Here is a 19394-nt window from a genome sequence, read left to right as displayed (position 1 = left end):
AACAGGGCATTTGAGGACTTACTGGAAGGAAGATCCTCATAGCAGTGAATAAATCAGAAAGGACTTCGGAAACAGGAGGTACATTTTGGGGGACGAGAGAATGTCCTCACTCCTCAGGAATAAACAGTGCAGTGCAGTCACTTCCATGGTGGAGAGAAGAGTCAGCATGTGTTGGCTTCTTCAGTGGTTTGTAAGGGAGGAAGATGTAGAAATCCTGAGTAGATGTGCTGGAGGCCAGGACACTGATCAACCCTTGAGGGCTGGGGCAAGTCCATTTCCTGCTGATAATTTCTGTCAAAAGTGAGGGGAGAACCAAAGAGCAGCTGTGCTGGTAACATACACCAGCTGTGAAACAGTTTTTGTGTGGGAAGCCTATAAATGGAAGGGGGACTCCCTGCTGTAATTTAGGTGTTAGACTATATTTATATAGGTATAAGGCAACAAAAATGTATTTATTATGTTTAAGCTACTTTCCCGGATGGTGAGAAAAGCTGGTGGGATCAAAGAAAACGTGTCTTAACTAGGGAGGGTTGGTGACAAAAATAACCCAAGGCAAACCCTGATTGATTTTTCAGCTCCTGGGAAGCTGTACGAGGTGAAGCTGGTGGCATTCAATAAACACGAAGATGGCTACGCAGCAGTTTGGAAAGGCAAAACAGAAAAGGCACCTGCAGCAGCAGTAGGTGAGAAATGCTCTTCAATTGTTGTGTCTCTTCTGCTTGGCACGTGGCTTCCGAGGAAGGGTAGAGGGATTACAGAGGTAGAACTTCAAAAAGGACAATATACCAAAACAGGGAAGTCATAACATAAGGGAACTTCCTTTGACAGTCATTGCAAAATGCATTGGAGGAGTTGGGAAGGAGAGAAAGGAGCGAAATATCCCCCTTCTCATTAGGGTTGTTCTTCTGCTGGGTGTGAGTGGCATTACTGTCATTTCATCTCCACATCTCTCTTTGTGCTGCACCATAGATCCCCCTGTACAGAAGGGGCCTCCACTGCCTCCAGTCCACGTCTATGCAGAGTCCAACAGCTCGACTTCCATCTGGCTCCGCTGGAAGAAACCTGACTTCACAACAGTCAAAATTGTCAACTACACCGTGCGCTTCAGCCCCTGGGGCCTGAAGAACGCCTCCCTTGTGACATACTACACCAGGTAAAGAGGGTTCCTCTGCCATGTGGTGTTCATGTCAGAAATGAACACAGGGCTGGAGGGAGTTGCATCGAATTTCCAGAATTTAGCAAAATCCTGGGTGTTTCATATGCTGGGAATATCTGCCGTGGTCACAGATAATGTTCAGAACTGCTGAGATGTGGCAGTGGGACTTGACTTGAATACCAAGGAATCATTTACTGGTCTCTGCATATTTTTTGCTGTGGTTGGGCCTTACACACTTATTAACAACATGGCCGGGTGCAGTTATGCATTCATGATTTGTGAGATGATCCTCACAAGTTTGGTCTATAAATTGCTGGAGTTTAAACAGTTTTAATAATTTGGAGATGTATTTTACATCTGAATTCTTGTACCCTTTTTTAGCCTCTAACCAGGCTGTTTTCCACTTTTCCTTGCAAGTACATCAGAAATGGTCCTGGAGACTGGGCACTGTTTTGCTCTGTCCATGGGAGCTGAGTGTTCTTGCATTCACATGGCTGCAGGAGGTGGAGCTTTAGGTGGAAAATCAAATGCTGTCAATTTAGAATAATCTCTGAGTGTTCCTGGTGAGGTGTCAGGGTGACACGGGAGAACCCTCAGGTGTTCATGGCCTTGTGCTGTGTCCTCTCTCTCCAGCTCAGATGAAGACATTCTCATTAGTGGGCTGAAGCCCTACACCAGGTATGAGTTTGCTGTGCAGTCCAACGGGGTTGGCATCGACGGGCCCTTTGGCAGCGTGGTGGAGCGCTTCACTCTGCCCGACCGTGAGTGTTCATGGGAACCAAACTCTCACTTCTCCTGGCTTTCCCTGAGTCTCTATCAGAGCCCTCCTAATGTGCCTCTGAGAGATGTGATCTCAGACCCCTCCTGAGGCTCTGACGACCTTGAGGACATCCTGGGAGGCCCTCTAGGGGTGAATGCTCTGCTTCTCTTCCTGCTGCTTAAGCTGGGTCTTTGTCTCTGCCAGGCCCCTCCACTCCTCCGTCTGACCTGCGGCTGCACCCTCTCAACCCCTACGCTGTACAGGTGCACTGGTGCCCACCTGTGGAGCCCAATGGCATCATTGTGGAGTATCTCATCCTGTACAACGCCAACAACACACAGCCAGATGACATGTGGACCTTGCTGACACGAGAAGGTGAGCCTCCTCCAGGTACACTAATACCCTGTCCTGGGTTAATGTTTTAACTAGCTCCTCACCCTGCCCCCTTTGGCCATAAAGCTGTCTGCTCCCGGGGGAGGGGCCGCCTGGACTGCTCGCTTGGCTCTGGCTGCTGCTGCTTGTGGCTATCTGCTGTGGTGGTAGTTCATAGCCTAGTTTGTTAGTTAGCTGGTTTTTTGTTTAATTTTTTTTTTTTAGCTTTACATTGCTTAAATTATTTGGTTTAGCTCGCTGCTGTTTAAAGCTTGCTGGCTATTCCGGCTGTTTTTTTTTCCTTTCTCTCTCTCCCCCTCTCCCTTCCCCCCCCCCTCACCTCCCAAAAATCAGCACCAGCTCACTCCGAAGGGACCCTGCGGCCTGCCTCTGGACACCGGCCAAAAAAGCGTTTCGTCCTTCTAGTAAAAATAAAATCGTCCACGTCTCTCTCTCTCTCTCTCAGTAAAAATTTTTGTCATCTAAATCTGTGCTAAAAAGTGTTTCTCTTGTATGTGTTAATAAATAAGTTTTTTCCACTTTTCCCCCTAAATAAAATATTTTTTTCTTAAGTCCAGTAAAATAAAAAATTAAAAGTTTATTCCCTAAAAAGCTCTTCTAAAAGTTTTTTCCCCTAAGTTTGTCCAAACTAAAACATACCCCATGGTCCTCCTGCCTCCTTTCCTGTCTCTGGAGTCCTGGTTGCTCAGTCTTGCTGCCCTGATTTCTGCCTCACTTTGCACACAGACAAATATTCAAGAGCTCCTCCTGGCCGTTTTCTTGAAGCATATGCTGGACCTGGTCATAGCAGAGAGTCCAGGGACATGGCTTCTGAGAGACATGAAATCATACATGTCTGGGGCTGAAATAGCCATTATCATCCAGGAAATATCCCACAGAGGCATGCCTGGCAGCCAGTAATTCTTAGGAATATGTGTGCCAGCAGGATCATGAGCAGCCTGTATGTAAGCAGGAAGTTCATTATTACTGAAGAGGTGTATGAAATACACAAAAATGTCACAAAATCCCTCACTTCTGCGGGTCCAGCAATTCCACAGCTGCTTTGCTGTAGCCTCTGAATACTCTTGAAACAGAACATTTTAAACATTTTATATTTGTTTTTGGTTAGGAAACATCTTCAGCACGGAAGTGCATGGCCTGGAAAGTGATACCAGATACTTCTTCAAGATGGGAGCAAAGACAGTGGTGGGATCTGGTCCTTATTCCAACGTGAAGGATGTGCACACCCTCCGGGAGAAGCTGTCTGGTATGAACTCCTCCTTACCCCAGGGCAGAAGTGAATTGCATTGCTGGAGACTGATTTGTCAGCAGTGACATTTCTGCTTGCCAAGCAATTGCCTGGTGTTGCTATGTAGGATGTGAGATAGGATTCTCTGCAGAGCAGTGCAGAGGATCACAGCAGAGCCCTCAGATGTGCAGCTCCAGAACCCATCCCACAGCCAAACTTCATCTCTTCCCAATCCTGCTTCCTCTGGAAGGGCCCATGCAACTTGCATCTTGCTGTAGCATGACATTAATGAATATGCATAGAGGCCAGTTTGCTTTAAGTTGCTCTAAATTGTCACTGCCACGGAATTTTATTGTTGTATGTGTGTAGAATCAGAACCATGGACAGTTGGGTTAGAAGGGCCTTTTAAACCTGTGTGGTTTAGTACAGCTGGTGCTTCTCTGAACATAAGACACTTTGTACCCTCTTCCTGCTAGCAGCTGAAATGATGTGGCTGTCATTCCTTCCCCTCCTAGATGTCCTGGATATCCACTCTGTGACAGGAATCATCGTGGGGGTGTGCCTGGGGCTGCTCTGCATTCTCTTCTGCATGTGTGCCAGCTTCCGGAACAGCAAGCACAGGTGGGTGGCATCTCAGGTAAAGGAGGCTGCTGTGGAAGGAGACAAAAACACTGGGAGCTGCATCCCCTGTTCAGCTGGGCTGCTAGGGATGTGGTGTAGGGACAGCTAATGCACAGCTTGGATCTGTGGATGGATAAAGGAGGATATTTAGTATAATCTTTTCACTGATTTTTTTTTTCAGTAGTTTTTCTTCAATTTGCATTCTTAGACTAGTAGAGGGTTTTTTTTTGGTTTTTTGGGTTTTTTTTTTTTTTTTTTTCAGAAAAAGGAAAAGGAAGAATCAGTTTATTACCTGTGTCTATTAGTGTGGATAGTATGTTGCTTCTGAGGTTACTGTCTGAGGTTGGACAGTTCTAAGGATGTTTCGAAATAGTTTGTTAACTTTCATCTGGAAAAAATGATGAAAGACTTCCCAGTGAGTGACAGGCTAGTTTAAGGAGGGCTGGATACAGCCCAAAGCCCTCTGCTATCCCAGGGGTCTGAATCCAGCCACAAGCATTTGGAAAGACCATGAGCAGAACACAGCTCAATTGTTCAGAGGAACTTTGAGCTCACAGCAGATCTCAGGGCTAGGAGCAAATAGCTTCTGAAGCCTCATCCTAACATGGCCACTAAACTTTCCTGTCCTGCTGCATCTCTAACCTGTAAAGCAGAGGTGACAGGAGTGACACAGCTCCCCATGAACCAGATTATGTGAGCACCTGCTTGTGCTGGGACTAGTGATATCTCCTACCCTTGGGGTTTGCTGGCAGAGGGACAGCTTTGCATCCCACAGTGGGATTTGTCTGAGCTTTGGCATTAACCAAGGTGGTGCAGAGATACATCTGCAGTGAAAGGTGTTGCAGTGGGATGTGATGATAAAGAATATCCCCAGGAGTGGCAGGGCAGGACTTGGGACTAGTCACTTGCACAAGGACTAGCTGAGATGTCAATTCTTGCTTGTTTTCCCTCAGGGAGGCCCTGCCAGGCCTGGATTCCCAGGCTGCTGGCAACCACACATACTACCACCGGACCAGGCAAGGAGTGGCCTCTCCCAGTGCCACCTTGGACTCACATGAGCTCGAGTCCCTCATGTCCCCACTCCCAGAGGATGTGCCCGTGCCCCTGGGGGACATCACAGAGCTGGCAGAAGTGCACAGCCTCATCCACACGAGCCTCCCTGAGGACATCTTCCATGGGAAGAGGAAGGTAAGGACACATGCACATGATGACTGGGCTTCCACCTTTGGCAAGAGCCTTTGGTGTGTGGCTGCTGGGAAGCCAAGGTGGGATCCTGTCCTGGCTCTGCATTGCTGGAAGTCTTGGCTGCAGGCTGGTCTTGGCCAGTCATACATTTCCCCTCTCTGTAAAACTTGACTGGCTCAGCCTTGGCTGTTGGATCTAATTTGGGATCCCTGTGTATCTACCACCCCTTTTCATCTCCTGGGACGGTGACCCCTCAATCTGAGAAGCTGCTGTCAAACTTCGTGCTGCAGAAAGCTGTGGTATTCATGTTGCTGTGGCATATGGATGGTAGGAGGAAGCGTGATGTCTAGAGCAGACACGTGGCCTTCCAGGATTCTCTTTTGCTTGGACTAAAAGGAGCTGTCTCCATAAATAGTGTGTTCACTGGAATACTCTTGAAGATAAACAAGAGGTGAAATTGTGGCGTTTTTGTGAACCTTATTTTTTGAAGGAGTCTTTTCCTGCCCTGCTTGATTTGTGTGACATTGCATTATCTTTTATTCTTCCATGCCCATTTCCTCTTTCAAGCTTGCCTGAAACATTTCATTCCATTAGGGAACCTTTAATTGGCCTAATTTAGTTAATCTGTTTATGTCTCTCTTTGTAGCCCTGGGAGAGCATGTAAAGTAATTAGGAGGTTCAGTAAAACAAATGCATTGTGGGCGCGTGGGATTTGACGTTTGCATCAACGATGCACTCGTGTCTCCCTGCAGGGAAGGTGACTTCAGGTGCCTGGCTGACCACGAGCCCTGCCCATGCTGCTAGAGGCAGTGCAGGTGGGAACTTCTGGAAACACAAAGTGTTCTGCTGGCTTTACCAGCCCCATGAGCTGAGGCTGTGCCCGTGGCCATCCCTGTGTGCTGTGGCAGATGAGTGCTCAGCTGAAGGGAGAGGCTGTTTGTTTGCAGCCAAGCCGCATCTATAGATTTTGGTGGAATGTAGCTGTCTATCTGGACCCAAGCCGAAGAGTGTGAGGAATTTCCTACAGCTCTTTCCGTTAAATAAGGAACAAATGTTTTTAGTGATGGGGACTTACCCCTGAGAACAGGTCAGGGTGAGGGGAAGTTCCCTTCTTTGTGAGGCCTTTTTGGGGGCAGCATATCCAGATCTCTCTCCAGAGCAGCAATCCTGCCTGTGAGGGCTTACACCACGATTTGAATATGTGCAGAGTGGGGCTGGAGAGGGCAGTGCCAAGGCTTGGCCATGTCAGGCTTGGCCTGAGAGCTTGAGGCTCCCCAAGTAGGCAGTGCCCAGCAGTAGAGTTACAGTCACAGACCAGAGCTTTGAGGGGAGATGGACAGTTCTGGCTGTAGGGTTTCCATAATTGGGTAGAGAATGACCAGTGAGACAAATTCACTGAGGATTTTTTTTTTTTTTTTTTTTTGTTAATGGATGTGGCTGGGGAAGCAAGGGTCACTGAGAAGCAGCCACCTGGAGAGCAGCGTTGTCACCCGTGCCGACCGGGAGGGTGACCTGGCAGGTGAAGGACATCGAGGGTGGCCGGGAGCAACAGGCTGTTGTTGCTGGGAGTGGGCACTGGAGGGAGATGTGCTCCCACGCAGGAGACCCTGCTCCCTGCACTGCCCTGTTCCTGCTGGAGTGCCAGCTGAGCACCACTGCTTCCTTTCTGTACTCTGATCTGTATAATCAAGTGTGAAAAGAATATGGCCGAGAAACAGCTTTATGCTGCAGGGGCCAAGAGGCCCCATGTCTGGATGATAATGTGATATTACCTGGCTGAGCTGTCGGGGGGTTGGGCAGGTCTCAGGTAGGTGGCTGGAGTGGTGCACACATGCCTGGTGCCCACAGTGGATGTAAACCAAGTTAGGAGCAGCTGTGTGTGCATCTCCCTGCTTGTACACAAAATGCCACTAGTTAAGGCTGTGGAGTGGGTGTGGGTATCCTGTGAGCTGCAAATTGCTTCCCCCAGCATTTCCATTGAAGCTGGAAATCCTCAGGGACCCTGCCTGGAACAGAGTGTTGTGGCAGCTTTGCACCCTGCAGTGACCAGCTGCCTTTGTTGCCTCCTCTTTTCTTCTTTCATGCTGTTCGAAGTTGGGGCTGTGAAAATCCATGGCATGGAATGCAAGAGAGCCACAGGAAAGAAAACTTCATTGTGGAAGGAAATTCTTGTCCAGCCTGGCAAGGGGAAAGCTCCCCAGGGTGTTCTAGGTTGGGTACTATGACTTGCAGTCCTATTCACTGAAGAAAGGGAGTGAGAAATGCCTCAAGGATCCCTTTTGTTTAACAGCATATCATGTCACCACAGAGCTGGGGATGTTGGCTGGGGCAGATCCTTGGGCTGAGGCTACTGGCACTGCAGGGCAGGTTTGTGTAGCTGTGACCTCCAGCTGCCTGCTTGTCCCTCTGTCTTCAGGTTACACTCCTGAAACCTGGTTGTGTTGGCTGGTTGGCACTTGCACTGGCTGCTCTGTGCCTGCAGGCTGTTCCCATGCTGACTCATTACTTACCATTCCATAGATTATTGGTTTTGTTCTTGTGGCAGGCTGAGGTTCCAGTGGAGATTGGATGCTCCATGTTAGACGCAAAGAAGGGACTGTCCCCATGCCATATGGAGTCAGAAGTGAGTGAATGTCATTTTAGAGGTATGGGGACTGGGGAACAGACTGAGGGCAGGAAGTCTTTAAAAACTCTGAGATTGATTCCTGTGAAGAATTGTTGGCAAGAGTTGTGAGATCTCCTTGGTCGTTTTCAGGTCAGGATCATAATTTCCTTCAAATTTAGGGCTGTGATTCTTCCTGAGCTGTTACATAGTGGAGGTGCAGGATGGTGCAAGTAGAAGGTGGGACAGTCCCAGAGGAGCCTCCTGGACCCCCTGTCTCTGCCTGTGGGACATCAAGGTGCTACTGCAGCCAAGGGGTGGGCACAAGACCCTTCTGGGTGCTCACAGCTCCACTAGGCAGGAGTAGAATTGGCCATCCAGTGGTTCATTTTCCTTCCTTTATGTGTTTCCAGTGGTCACACACAAGGATTTCTAAATCCACTGACAAGTGGATTTGCTTTTGCTCTCTGCCCCTTGCAAGCACCCCCCGGACTGATGCCCTCAGTAGCCCTGTTATAAATGACACAGTCGTGCATGGGCTGTGGTGATGCAGCTCTGTCTCCTCTGACAGATGGACTGAGGATGATAAAATGGCTCTGCTCCAGACATCTCTGTCACTGCTACTTGTGGGCCAAGCAATTTAAAGGGTGGGGGAGAATGTTAAAAAGCATCTGCTTTCCATGGAAGACTTGAGCTTCTCATTGAATGAAGCCAAACCAAACCATTTTAGTTTGGAAATGTTTGCTGTTGTTCTTGTGAGCTGGAGCCTTCCTTGCTTGCTGCCCTTCTCCTTCCCTGTGGGCCTCCTTCCCACAGGACTGCGTTTCCCACGAAGCATTTCTGTGACTTGGAGAGCAGAAGCTGTAACACATCAGGGAACTTGGATCCACCCAGGTTGTTTGTCATCTTTGTGTTGAAATTTTCCTGCGTGGAAAAGAAGTCCCAATGTTTTCTGAGAAGCTTCAGATGAGAGCTGTGTTCCTGGTGACAGCAAGCAGAAACTCCTTTATCTGTGAGGAGAGGTCTGTGTTGTGTTGCATCCCAGCTGCAGGCAGGGATGTCGCTATGTTTGCATGACACGGAGCTTTCCCACTCCCACCCGCTGCTGCTCACCAACAAACCCTTTCTCTCTGCTGCACCACTCTCAAAACCTGGGCACGTCTGAAACATCCCCAGCCTTGTTTTGCACAGGACTTCAAGCTACTTTAAATAACCATCCTGAAAAAACAGTGAAGGTTTCAAGTTGAACTTTTGCTATATGTTCATTCTCAGCTCATATATTTGCATGAAATCATGACTTGTCACTGAGAAGGTAACTCGATCTAGGGACGTTTTTACCAGTTGGAGTTTCTATAAAAAGGCTAAAATGAAAAGGCTTGTTTGCTTTGATAAGGATTTAGCTGTAGTGGAAATGTCTTTTATTGGAAGATGTTTTTATTAGTTTTCATTCTTGTGTTTGCAGTGAAGTGACAAAGAGATTTTTCCCTCTTTATATTAGTATTAGACTGACACTCCTTGCTCCTTGCCTTCATTACTGTGTTGTAAAAACCAAGAGAATATTTCCTTCCTTCAGCCACCCACTAGCTCCCCTTGAGTAAAAAGAAATAGTATCATTTATTACACCAAAAAATGCTGCTTAAAAAAGCACTGAAACTTTCAGGCACATAAGATTTCTTCAGGTCTATGATGAAAACAGTCCTAAAGTTAATTGCTGCTGCCCAACCTTAGAGACTAAACCCCAAGAGGAATTTGTCTTTTGCTTTTTTTTTTCCCCCTCTCAAACATAATGTGCTCGAACAACATGTGGGACACAGGCCATGTTGTGTGGCTGATGGTTTTTTCTGTTTGTTGAAAGTTGCAAACTGGTACAAAACAAGTTTGTTCTTCATTGCAGCCAATTTCAGCCAGAGCTGAACAGGCTGTTCCCAGAGTCATCAAAACCTATGTAAACATGGCAGATTGACATTTCCGCTAACAGATGGTCCATGGGGGATTGCAGTAGAGCTGCCTGTTTCTTTCCACGTTTTTTGGTATTCACAAGATGCCTGCAAGAAGGTTTTCAAGTTTGCTCTGTGTGTGTGTCTGCGTATGATGCTCAGATCTCTCTGATGGCAAATATGCACGCAGGCATCTCTAACAGGACACACATTTGGTGCATGTGTGCAGATTTGTGTAGGTTCAGCGCTGAAATTTCCAGGCACTATTTGCTCAGTAACGTATGTTCCTTGGAAGAGGCACAGAAGCCATCAGTCAGGGATGTAGCTGCAGAAAGCCTTTCAGATGGCAGCAGAAGCAAATTGAACATGCTCCTTGAGCACTGGCATGTGGAGATATTCCTTATTGTGAGCTCTCTGTGATCGCTTGGTTGATTTCTCCTTATTAAAGCGTAGTTTAATGATTGTCCACTTAGAAACAGAGCAATTAGGGAAGGCTTTTGGCTCAGAATATATTGTTGAGGATTGCAGAGAGAGAAATGGAAAAGACACTGCCTCAAGCACCCACATCTAAATTAGCAAATGTTTGATAGCCACAGCTCTGAGCTTGGACATCCCTGTTCTGCCGGGTGTTGGCATATCTATGAGGCCTTTCACTATTTGCTAAAAATTTGCTCTTGAGGCGGCAGCAAAGCTCCTGTGACTTGGGGTGGTACTGGGATGTAACATGGCTCTGCCTCCCACAAGGTGTTGAGTCATTTGGGTGCCTGGGTGAGGGTGGACAGAGGGCTGGGGAGCAGCTCTTGAGCACATACCCAGGCACTTCAGTGTCCTTCTGCCAGCCCTGGCAGCACGAGGTAGCATTTGCTTCATGCTAAATAGCTGACTTAGGAACGCCTGGCTCACATACAACATCTGGTTGTGTATTTCTACCTAATTTTCAGCCAGATGGACCGAGGCACAAGGAGGTCAAATGACTCACCCACGGTCAGGCTGATGTCAGAAATCTCCTTGCTGGCTCAGCTGGACTCATGCTATGTTGGCGGTTGTTGGAATAGATTTGGCCTAAGGTGCAGCCACATATGCAGAGCAGGAACCTGGGCTCTACTGCTGGCAGTGAGCATAAAGGGTCAGTGGATTAGAATAGATGTGCAGGCTATCTTCACCCTACACAGCCATAGTACTCAGACCACCAGAGTTCTGTGTGCATGTGTGCACTTGCTGTTGTCAGGTCAGGATTTTCTCCTCTTCTTCTCTGCAGCAGCCTCTCTTGAACCCACACAATGTGTAGCATCTGTGGAACAGGGCCAGAGATAATGGGCCTGTGGGGTCCTTAAACCTGAGCTGTGTGTGTACATGTATGTGAGTATGTGAGTACTAGCAATGCTCAGCTCAGGTACTTGCAGGACAGCCCAATAAAATCAAAACGTGGAAAGAAAATACTTTTCTGCCTGTGAACTAATAGTCTGAGCTGTTAAATAACTTCAGCTCTTAAAGACACACATTTCCCATACACAGAGGTGTGCATTCACCAGTTTATTGCAAGGGGAAGCTGAAAGAACCCAGAACAAATTGCGTTCAGCCCATATAATTTAATTAGATCTACAAACAAGGTAACACTGGTTGCCCAGGGGATTTAAAGCTGAGCAAAGAATTGCTTGGTGGTCTGTTGTAAACAAAAAAAAAAAAAAAAATTAAAAAAAAAATTAAGGCCCCCAATTTTATGCCTGTGTGTTGATGAGGAATGGCAGAGTGTTTTCCCAAGTCCTGGCTTGGAGCAGGGACTCATGTCTGTGCTGCAGAGCGAGTAGTTTAGCAGAATGTCCACCTCTTACTGGGGCACACAGGACACTGTCCATGGGTGAGGCTCCTTCTCTGTGCACAGCAAAGACTGTGGTCACTCCGCTCCAGATTTCCCTGTCCCTTCCCAGCTCTCTGATATTTTTCAGTAGGGTCATTCTGCTCTGGGCTGTTGCAGCTTTGCAGGGAGTTGATTTCAGTGGACCTCTAAATGATGGCTGTGCTGTGATTTACCCACTGGCCTCACAATTTGAGAATCAGTGGAAAGCCCTTTATGCAACCAGTTGTGAACCATCTGGCATCTTTTATCCCTGTGTTCTGCATCAGCCCATCTTAACAGTAATAAAGCCAGTTCTAAGGCAGGGACTGTGTGAGTCCATTGCAGAGCATTTTTTATTTTGATGCTATCAGAAGTGTCTTCCATGTTTATGGTATTTCCTCAACTTGCACTCTTCCTTTTTCAAGCTGCTTCTCATTTCAGGTATGAGGATAAGAATACATGTCTGTGATAACTGCATCTTTTTTCCTGCCACTTTTCTCTTGCAGTCTTCATGGAATAAATCAGCCAACCAGGCCTGGACAAACAGCATCACCAGATATGGGGACACCATCACCAAAGAGCCTCTCTCTTCTGTCAATGGGTCACTGAAGCTCCCCTCCAGTGCAGGGCAGAAACTTCTCTTACAAGCCCTGGTTTATGATGCTGTGATGGTGGGTGTCTTTGGTGCTTTGTTGACTTGTGTGTTCTCATGTGGGTTTTCCATTTATGTTCTCCATCTCCTTTCTCCTTTTTACAGCCCCTTTTTGTGGGTTTGTTCGTCTGGTGATGGCCAGGTGGGGTCAGAAGCTCAGTTGTCAGCAGGGTTGTGGCAGTTCTTCCTGAGGACCTGGTGCCAGGCACCAGCAATCTGCTTGGAGTCTTTGCTGTGGCTGTGCAGTAATCAGCCTGAGTGAGTTAGGAGCTGCAGTGCTCAACACAGTCATTAAGATCTACAGCATGCTTGCCTGACAGACGGAATGCATTTTTGGCTGTAAAAGGAGTCAAAGATCAAGGGTTGATTTAAACTCCTTTCTACAGATAGGGCAGAGCAATTTTCACTGCACGTTCTGGGAGGAAATCCTATTTCTGATATTGCATCACTGGAATAAATATGCACTCCTGTGTTTGGGAGAGTGTGCATCTGTGTCACTGTCTTAGCAAAGCAAGTGACACCTGCTCAGGCTGACTCTGTACCAGAAGATTTCTTTGGTTATTCTTTGAAAAAGTTCATCCCCCACCTCCCCACCCCAGCAAATACTTCTAAGTAACCTACCTATCTTTCCTTCCTAGGCAGTGGTGTGAAAATCAATTATACACAGGATGTAATTAACATTGTGGATAGAGTTAAGATAATGTTTTACAGCCCAATTACAAGGCAGCATTTACAGCACAGCTTACCCATCAGAGTTTGTCAACAAAAGAGAAAAGTGTTAAAATATGTAAATGATGCTCAAAGTTGGCTTCAACAGAAAGCGCAAATTACACGTGGGATGTCACTTCCATACTCTGAATTGTCTTCTGGCTGCTACATCACACTCAGCCCAGAATCTGAGCGCTGATTGCCTAGAGAGCTCTTTGTGAGCTTCTGCAATAATTTGTCTGGTAAATTATTGAGTGATAATCTTGTAAAATGACCTGCTTGTCAGCCAGATTTGTGGAGATCTGTAGCCTGAACTCCACTTAAGCACTGTGGAGCAGAACTTACTGTTTTCTTTCTGAACTAAACTGCTTGAATTGACACAGACTTTTGCAGGCTGTGACCAAGGCTTTAACAAACACACACTTTGTGATATGTAGCCAAAATTAAATGAGGAAAGTGAAGGGAGCCCCTTTACCCATCTCAGAAGCCAGTTTCCTACAGTACTGCCCACTCAGCCTCTAAAAATCTGGCCCTTAATGTAGAAACAGACTGGTGAGATTTGAAAATTGTGGTCTTTGACAGAGTCTTGGAGGAATGGTTGCTCCAGCCTGCCAAGAAACTGTGAGCAAATCACTTTGCTCCCTTGGGACTTGCTTTCTCAAACATAAAATAGAAATAATGATCCTGAGGTGATTTGAGTTGCTTCTTAAGACCTAAGCCCTGAGAAACATATCAAGATAATACTTAATAAAGGCATATGTACATCCAGTTGCACTCAGTGGGATTAAAAATAAATACATTTTAGTGCTTGGTTTGGTCACAGCCTCAATTATTTAAATTTCACTTTACCTTTTTTTTTTCATTTCTCCCCTATTTGATAACAGAATGAAGCAAAGAAAAGCCACCTGCCAGCCAACCTCCACCAAGTGGAAGCAGAGGTCATCGTCCATTCTGATTTTTCAGCCTCTGACAGAGAATACAACTCCCAGCTGCACACCCTGGAGATTGAAGAGAGAGAAATGGAGGACCAGGAGCCTGAAGAGCTCCCCTTGGCAGAGCTGGCTCTTCCCATCTCTCCCAGTTCCCAGCAGGACACTGGCCAAGTGTTGGTGGACTGCATGGACAATTTAGAGGCTCAGGCCCAGGCTGAGCTGCTCTGTACCGACACAAAGACTGACACACCAGAGGATGTTTGCATCCCTGGGCTCACCAATGGCTTCCACAGGCATGGAGAAAGTCTGGATTCGGTGGAGAGTGGAGATTCAGACTCCATCCAGGAAGGCAGGGGTGATGTGCAGCCAGTCAAGTGCCACTTGCTTTCTACAGCGCCTGAGGAGGCCCTGCTCTGTGGTAACTCTGGTTTAACCAGTCCATCCTCAGCAGCTGAGAACATGGCATGTGTCCCCAGTCACAAAGAATGAACTGATCTGGTTTTAATCACAGCAGAGCTGAAGCACGAGGAGAGCCTGTCCCTGTGAGGTGCTGCCTGTCCTCGGCTGGCTGAGCCCAGCAGGGGCTGGGCAGGTGCAGCATCTCACCAGAGCAGGGCTTGGACCTGTCAGCTCTGCAGAGGCCTGGGAAGCCAGGTGGGTTGGTAGGGGCCCCTCTTCCTCCCGCTGAAGCTGATGAAGAACTGGGTGTTGGTGGGAGCAGGACTGAGTCTGACACAGAACCACGATGGAGCAGAGCCTTCTGCACTGGGCTGGGGCTGGCACTTCACCACAGCCCTCGAGGAGACTGGCACGACATCATTTAACACTGGGAAGTGGCAGAGTGCACCGAGGGATCCTTCCCAGCTGCCTCTTCCCAGGGAGCGCCCAGGCACTACTGACTGCCTGGCAGCGTTGGGATGAATTCTGGCAGAGGAGTCCCAGGAGGGGGTGGAAGCCCTGGAAACAAAGGCAGTGAGCTGTAAGCACCAGCCTTTTCTGCCCTCCCGTGGCTGGAAGGATTACCAGGCTCTCTGTGTGTGCTACTGCAGTTACTACTAGCAGGCTGATGTAGTGGCCTTTTATTACACACTCTACGAGTGCCTCTGACAACTTGTACTATGTAGAACCTTCTGCAGCGTCTGGGTCTTTTCACCAGCCTGGGCTTTGTTTTATGTAGGTTCTTGTACCTAATATTTTAGGTACACATCTGTCCTTTTAATGTACAACATGTATTTTTATTTCCTTGGAACATCTTTATATTATTTAATTTTATAAAGTGGAGTAGCGTGTGGTATAGAGTTAGCATTTTTACTACTTCTCTCTTTCTTTTTTTTTTCCTCCCTAACAACACAACTACCTCATGTCTGTTGGAGAAAAAAAAAGCCGTAGATCTACTCATTTGTTATAGTCCATTATAGGTTTTAACTTATTCTTACACTGCCTTTTCTAAAGAATATGTTTGCACTGGTTGTTGACTTCTCTTTAACATCTAGTGCTGCAGATCTGATGTCTCTCTTGCTTAGTTTCTTGACACCTTCCCTACAGCCAGAGAGTTGGGTTGTGTCTCTCTGTAGGACTGTGTTTTGCAGCAGCTGCCAGAGGAGACTGCTTTAGCTGGCAGGATGTTGATCCATCTTTCCTCAACAAGCTTGTACTAACAAATAGAAAGAAGAACCAGCAATTGCAAAAGTAACCTGTGATTCTCGGGGCATGTGTTTATTTTCTCTTTTTTTTGGAGTGCCCATGTGGAGACATCTCAGATGGTTTTGATTTACAGAGAGCAGCACTCAGCCTTCTGTAAGCAGTGGACCTGCTAAAAGCCTTGGATGAACAAGTGACATTTTCCAGTCACTTCTGATAGTCCTGGCCAAAGTGCTTTTTGGTGGATTTTTTTTTTTTTTTTAAGAGCAGAGCATCACCAGAGGTTTAAAATTAAAATGAAGTCTTTAGTCTTATACCAGTCAGTCTGGCTTGAAAATCATCCAGTGACTCTTCCTGCTGATGCTGTTTGCTTACTGCTGATGTGTCTCTCAGCCTGGCCCTGCTGGGGGTGGACTTTTCTCTACGTTTTTTAGCCTGTCTCTGTCCTGCTCCAGGCCTGCAGGGTTTAACTGCGAATGCTACTAGATTGGACCAGCTGCCTGGAGTTAATAAGGATCAGTAACTCTGTTCATGGGTGTTTGGTAAATGTTCTGTCTTCCTGGAGGATTCAGGCATCTCACTGTTTGTTTAAAACATAAAGGAAAAGATGCCCACCTTCCTCTTTTCTTACTAAAATTCTCCCCAGGTTATATGGGGAAATGGCGTGCCAACAATCCTGTAAGAGACTTTAGATTTTGTTGTTCCTGGTGATGGCTGGTTGAGGTACCACTGCTTGCAGCATGGAGAACCTTACTTCACCAGCACCCTGCAACCCTTTTACCTCCAGCTCTTCAGCAGATGAGAACCTGCAAGCCTCCATGTACCCTGACGGGAAGGATATTGGAGCTTCCACCTCTTCCCAGCTGGCAGCATCTCCTCCCAGTGTGACACACTGTTCTGGTAACCAGTGTAGTTCCAGTCATTGTGATTGGTCTGTTTCTCCAGCTGCTGCTTGGTGTCTTGAGGAGTCTCAGAAATGCTGTTCCATGCTCCTAATAGCCATGACTCTGGAATGCTGTGGGACAGAGACTGGAAATCAGTTCCAGTGAGCAGGCAAAGGTAGGAGTTTATGTGTGTGTGTTGGAGCAAGGAGCTAGAAAGGCAAGGAAACATAACTGGGCAGAGGAAGTGTATAAATAACCTCCAGAACCCACTGCCACAAGACTTTGAAACTCATGGCTTAGCAGGGTTACAGATAAGGCAGTGAAGTGTTATTGCAGGCAATAAGGACAATTCACAGCTCTCTGGGGGCGGATGCAGTCACACAGGTACAAACCCTCCAGCTGGGCAAGGCTGGGCACTCGCGGCAGAGAATGGGGGGACATTGTGCAGGTGGCTCTCAGGTCCCACATAGTTCCATGCAGAGTCCTTGCCCTTCCTCAGTGACAGAACAGACCCTACACAAGCCACATTGCTACTGCCACTTTCCATGCAGGGGGGTGGAAGGGGACAGAAGCTGATGTAGGAGTGTGCCACAGTTTTGGGGCGGTTCCTTGTACATGAACCCCCTGCTTTGCCTGTACAGCCTTCAGCAGTCCTACAGCCCTGAAAGCTGTCCCTGCCTGTCACTGCAGCCCACACAAGCAGGCACAGTGGGGCACCATTCCCCTGGATCACTTTGGGGACCACCAAACCACCACAATCATTGCAGGCTCAGAGAGCTTTGGGGAGATAGAGTAGACCACAAACAATTTTGTTTATGCATCCCCAAAACACTTTTGTCACCTTGCTGAAGCTTGTTCTGATCTTCACCAAACTGTACTGGGGTGTGAAGCTGGCAGTGTTTGGCTGTCCCAAGAACTGTGGTGGCCATGGGCTGGTAGGGTAGACCTCAGCTGCAGAAATCCAGACAGTTCCTTTGGAGCCAAGAGGTCACCACTGACCAGCAGCACCAAAGCTGTCCCTGGACAACACACATCCACACAGAGTGCTGGGTGGGTGTCCTTGTCCAACCCAGCTGTGCCCCGGTCCCCCTGCCCTGAAACGTGCAGGGACCTTTCAGTCTCAGCTGAAAGTGAATCAAAGAAGACGCTTAAAACACATTTGATGTGTAAAGCTGAAACAACCAGTGCATTTATTTTTTTATCATGAAATAAGTAGCTTTCTTGCGGATTTCTCACAGGCACACAAACTGTTGATATCTTTAACTACCCATCATGCTTAATATCTGTTCCTGCACACCAGGCTTCTTTCTCCATTTTCTTCCTTTCAGTTGCTGTTCAACTTTTTTGCTGGTGTATATTGTTTTACATTGTTAAAATGTCAGGCTTGTCTCACTGGCATAATTTTCTAGTATTAATGTTACTATTTGGCTACACAGCTGTATGTTCCCTATGCTGCTGTGAGAGTCACAATTCTCATCCTTTTATTTCTTTTCATTTCTTGTTACATGAAACATGCAACTCAGATAAAAACCTCTATCAGTTTTTTGTTGACTTGATTTCTTACTTAGGCAGCAAAGTTCTGGTTTAAATAGTTCAGATGAGATAACTTCTAATTTAGAGTTTGAGAATTTTTTTACATTACTAGCTAACAATCAGCCCATGAAATATTGCTGTGTAAGAAAACAACCGTTTTGCTAGAACACTGTATATGGTTTTGATCTCATTAGTAATAGGTCTTTGAAGGAATCATTGTGTCTTTTCTAATCAATGCTTTTGTTAGAAAAGAAGTGTTTAGCCAGCAGAAATCTACCATCTACTTCTGTTACTGTATTCCCTTGCTTGTATTTTCAAGTTAAATTTCATTTTCTGCACAGTGCATAAAGATGTGTAACCAGAACTTGATCTTGTTTGAAGGTTGTGTCTGTGTTTGGTTCCATGCTGTACTTTATTAAAACTTTCTTTCTTTAGAGACTGTTCTTACTCCACAAATACTCTTTCGTGTTAAAGTATAAGAAGGCATTGTCCTTATATTCCTTAACTAATGGGTTATTAATAAAATGTTTTTTAAAAAGACTGGAATTTGTCTCACAGTTTAGTCTGTTCCAGCTGTGTGAGGCTGTACCTTGCTGGCAGAAGCAGTGGTGGGAGCAGAATACAGGATTCATGCTCATACCAGTTCAGTACCAGAGCTCATCACCATGAAGGTAGGGATTGTGAGAGGATAGTGAGTACCTGGTTCCTTAGGGATTCTTCTGGAATTTCAGACATAAGCAGAGTTTGGATTCATAAGGCATTTCTGGATGCTTGCTCCTTTCTCAGTTTTGAACTGATTGCTATAAGAAAAAATATTTGTCCAGTTTCATGCTGGGGAATTTTTTAATAGGAAAAATAAGCAGAGGCATCTAGCAAATAAGTGGTGAGAGTTCTCTTGGATGGCACACTGGGCTGAGCACTCGGTGGCTTGTGTCCAGTGGGATTGCTGAGAGGACACCTGCCAGTGCCCAAGGACACACTATTAACCTCCCATGCATCTCCCTCCTTCCTGGGATGCATTCCCTACTTCAGTACATAGTTTCCATTATTACTTTATGCTGCCACAAGTACAGAGCCATAAAATCTCATTTTATCTACATTACAGAGGTAATAAATCTGCACTTAGCACAGTGTTCTCTGATAGTGGTTAAAGGGAACTCATGTCAGACTGTGTAACTCTGATGAGTTTCTCCTAACCCCACCAATGGAGGGGGTGATGGGTGGCTGCAAATGACTCTTCCAGCTCTCAGTTTGCAGCATGGGATGCTGATTGGAGGCTGCTGAGAGAAGACACAGTGGGATGGAATGGATGACAGAGCTGGAAA

At 46.7% G+C, this 19394-nt stretch overlaps 1 protein-coding gene across 3 annotated transcripts in view; it reads left to right on the top strand.

Moving 5' to 3' along the window:
* The window catches only part of IGDCC4 (immunoglobulin superfamily DCC subclass member 4), an 88122-nt gene extending 69513 nt beyond the window's left edge, over window positions 1-18609 (top strand). For all 3 annotated transcript variants that reach the window (XM_056499961.1, XM_056499960.1, XM_056499962.1), the window contains 9 exons: window positions 576-683; window positions 970-1153; window positions 1790-1917; window positions 2121-2291; window positions 3418-3555; window positions 4053-4158; window positions 5112-5346; window positions 12226-12390; window positions 13964-18609. In XM_056499961.1, coding sequence (XP_056355936.1) covers window positions 576-683; window positions 970-1153; window positions 1790-1917; window positions 2121-2291; window positions 3418-3555; window positions 4053-4158; window positions 5112-5346; window positions 12226-12390; window positions 13964-14500 — 1772 coding nt within the window. In that variant the 3' untranslated portion in view covers window positions 14501-18609. The remainder of the gene's footprint in view (window positions 1-575; window positions 684-969; window positions 1154-1789; window positions 1918-2120; window positions 2292-3417; window positions 3556-4052; window positions 4159-5111; window positions 5347-12225; window positions 12391-13963) is intronic.
* Window positions 18610-19394: the final 785 nt, after the last annotated feature.

Source organism: Oenanthe melanoleuca, chromosome 10 (genome assembly GCF_029582105.1).
Source record: "Oenanthe melanoleuca isolate GR-GAL-2019-014 chromosome 10, OMel1.0, whole genome shotgun sequence".
Lineage (NCBI taxonomy): Eukaryota > Metazoa > Chordata > Aves > Passeriformes > Muscicapidae > Oenanthe > Oenanthe melanoleuca.
This window is presented reverse-complemented; position numbering and strand designations above follow the sequence as displayed.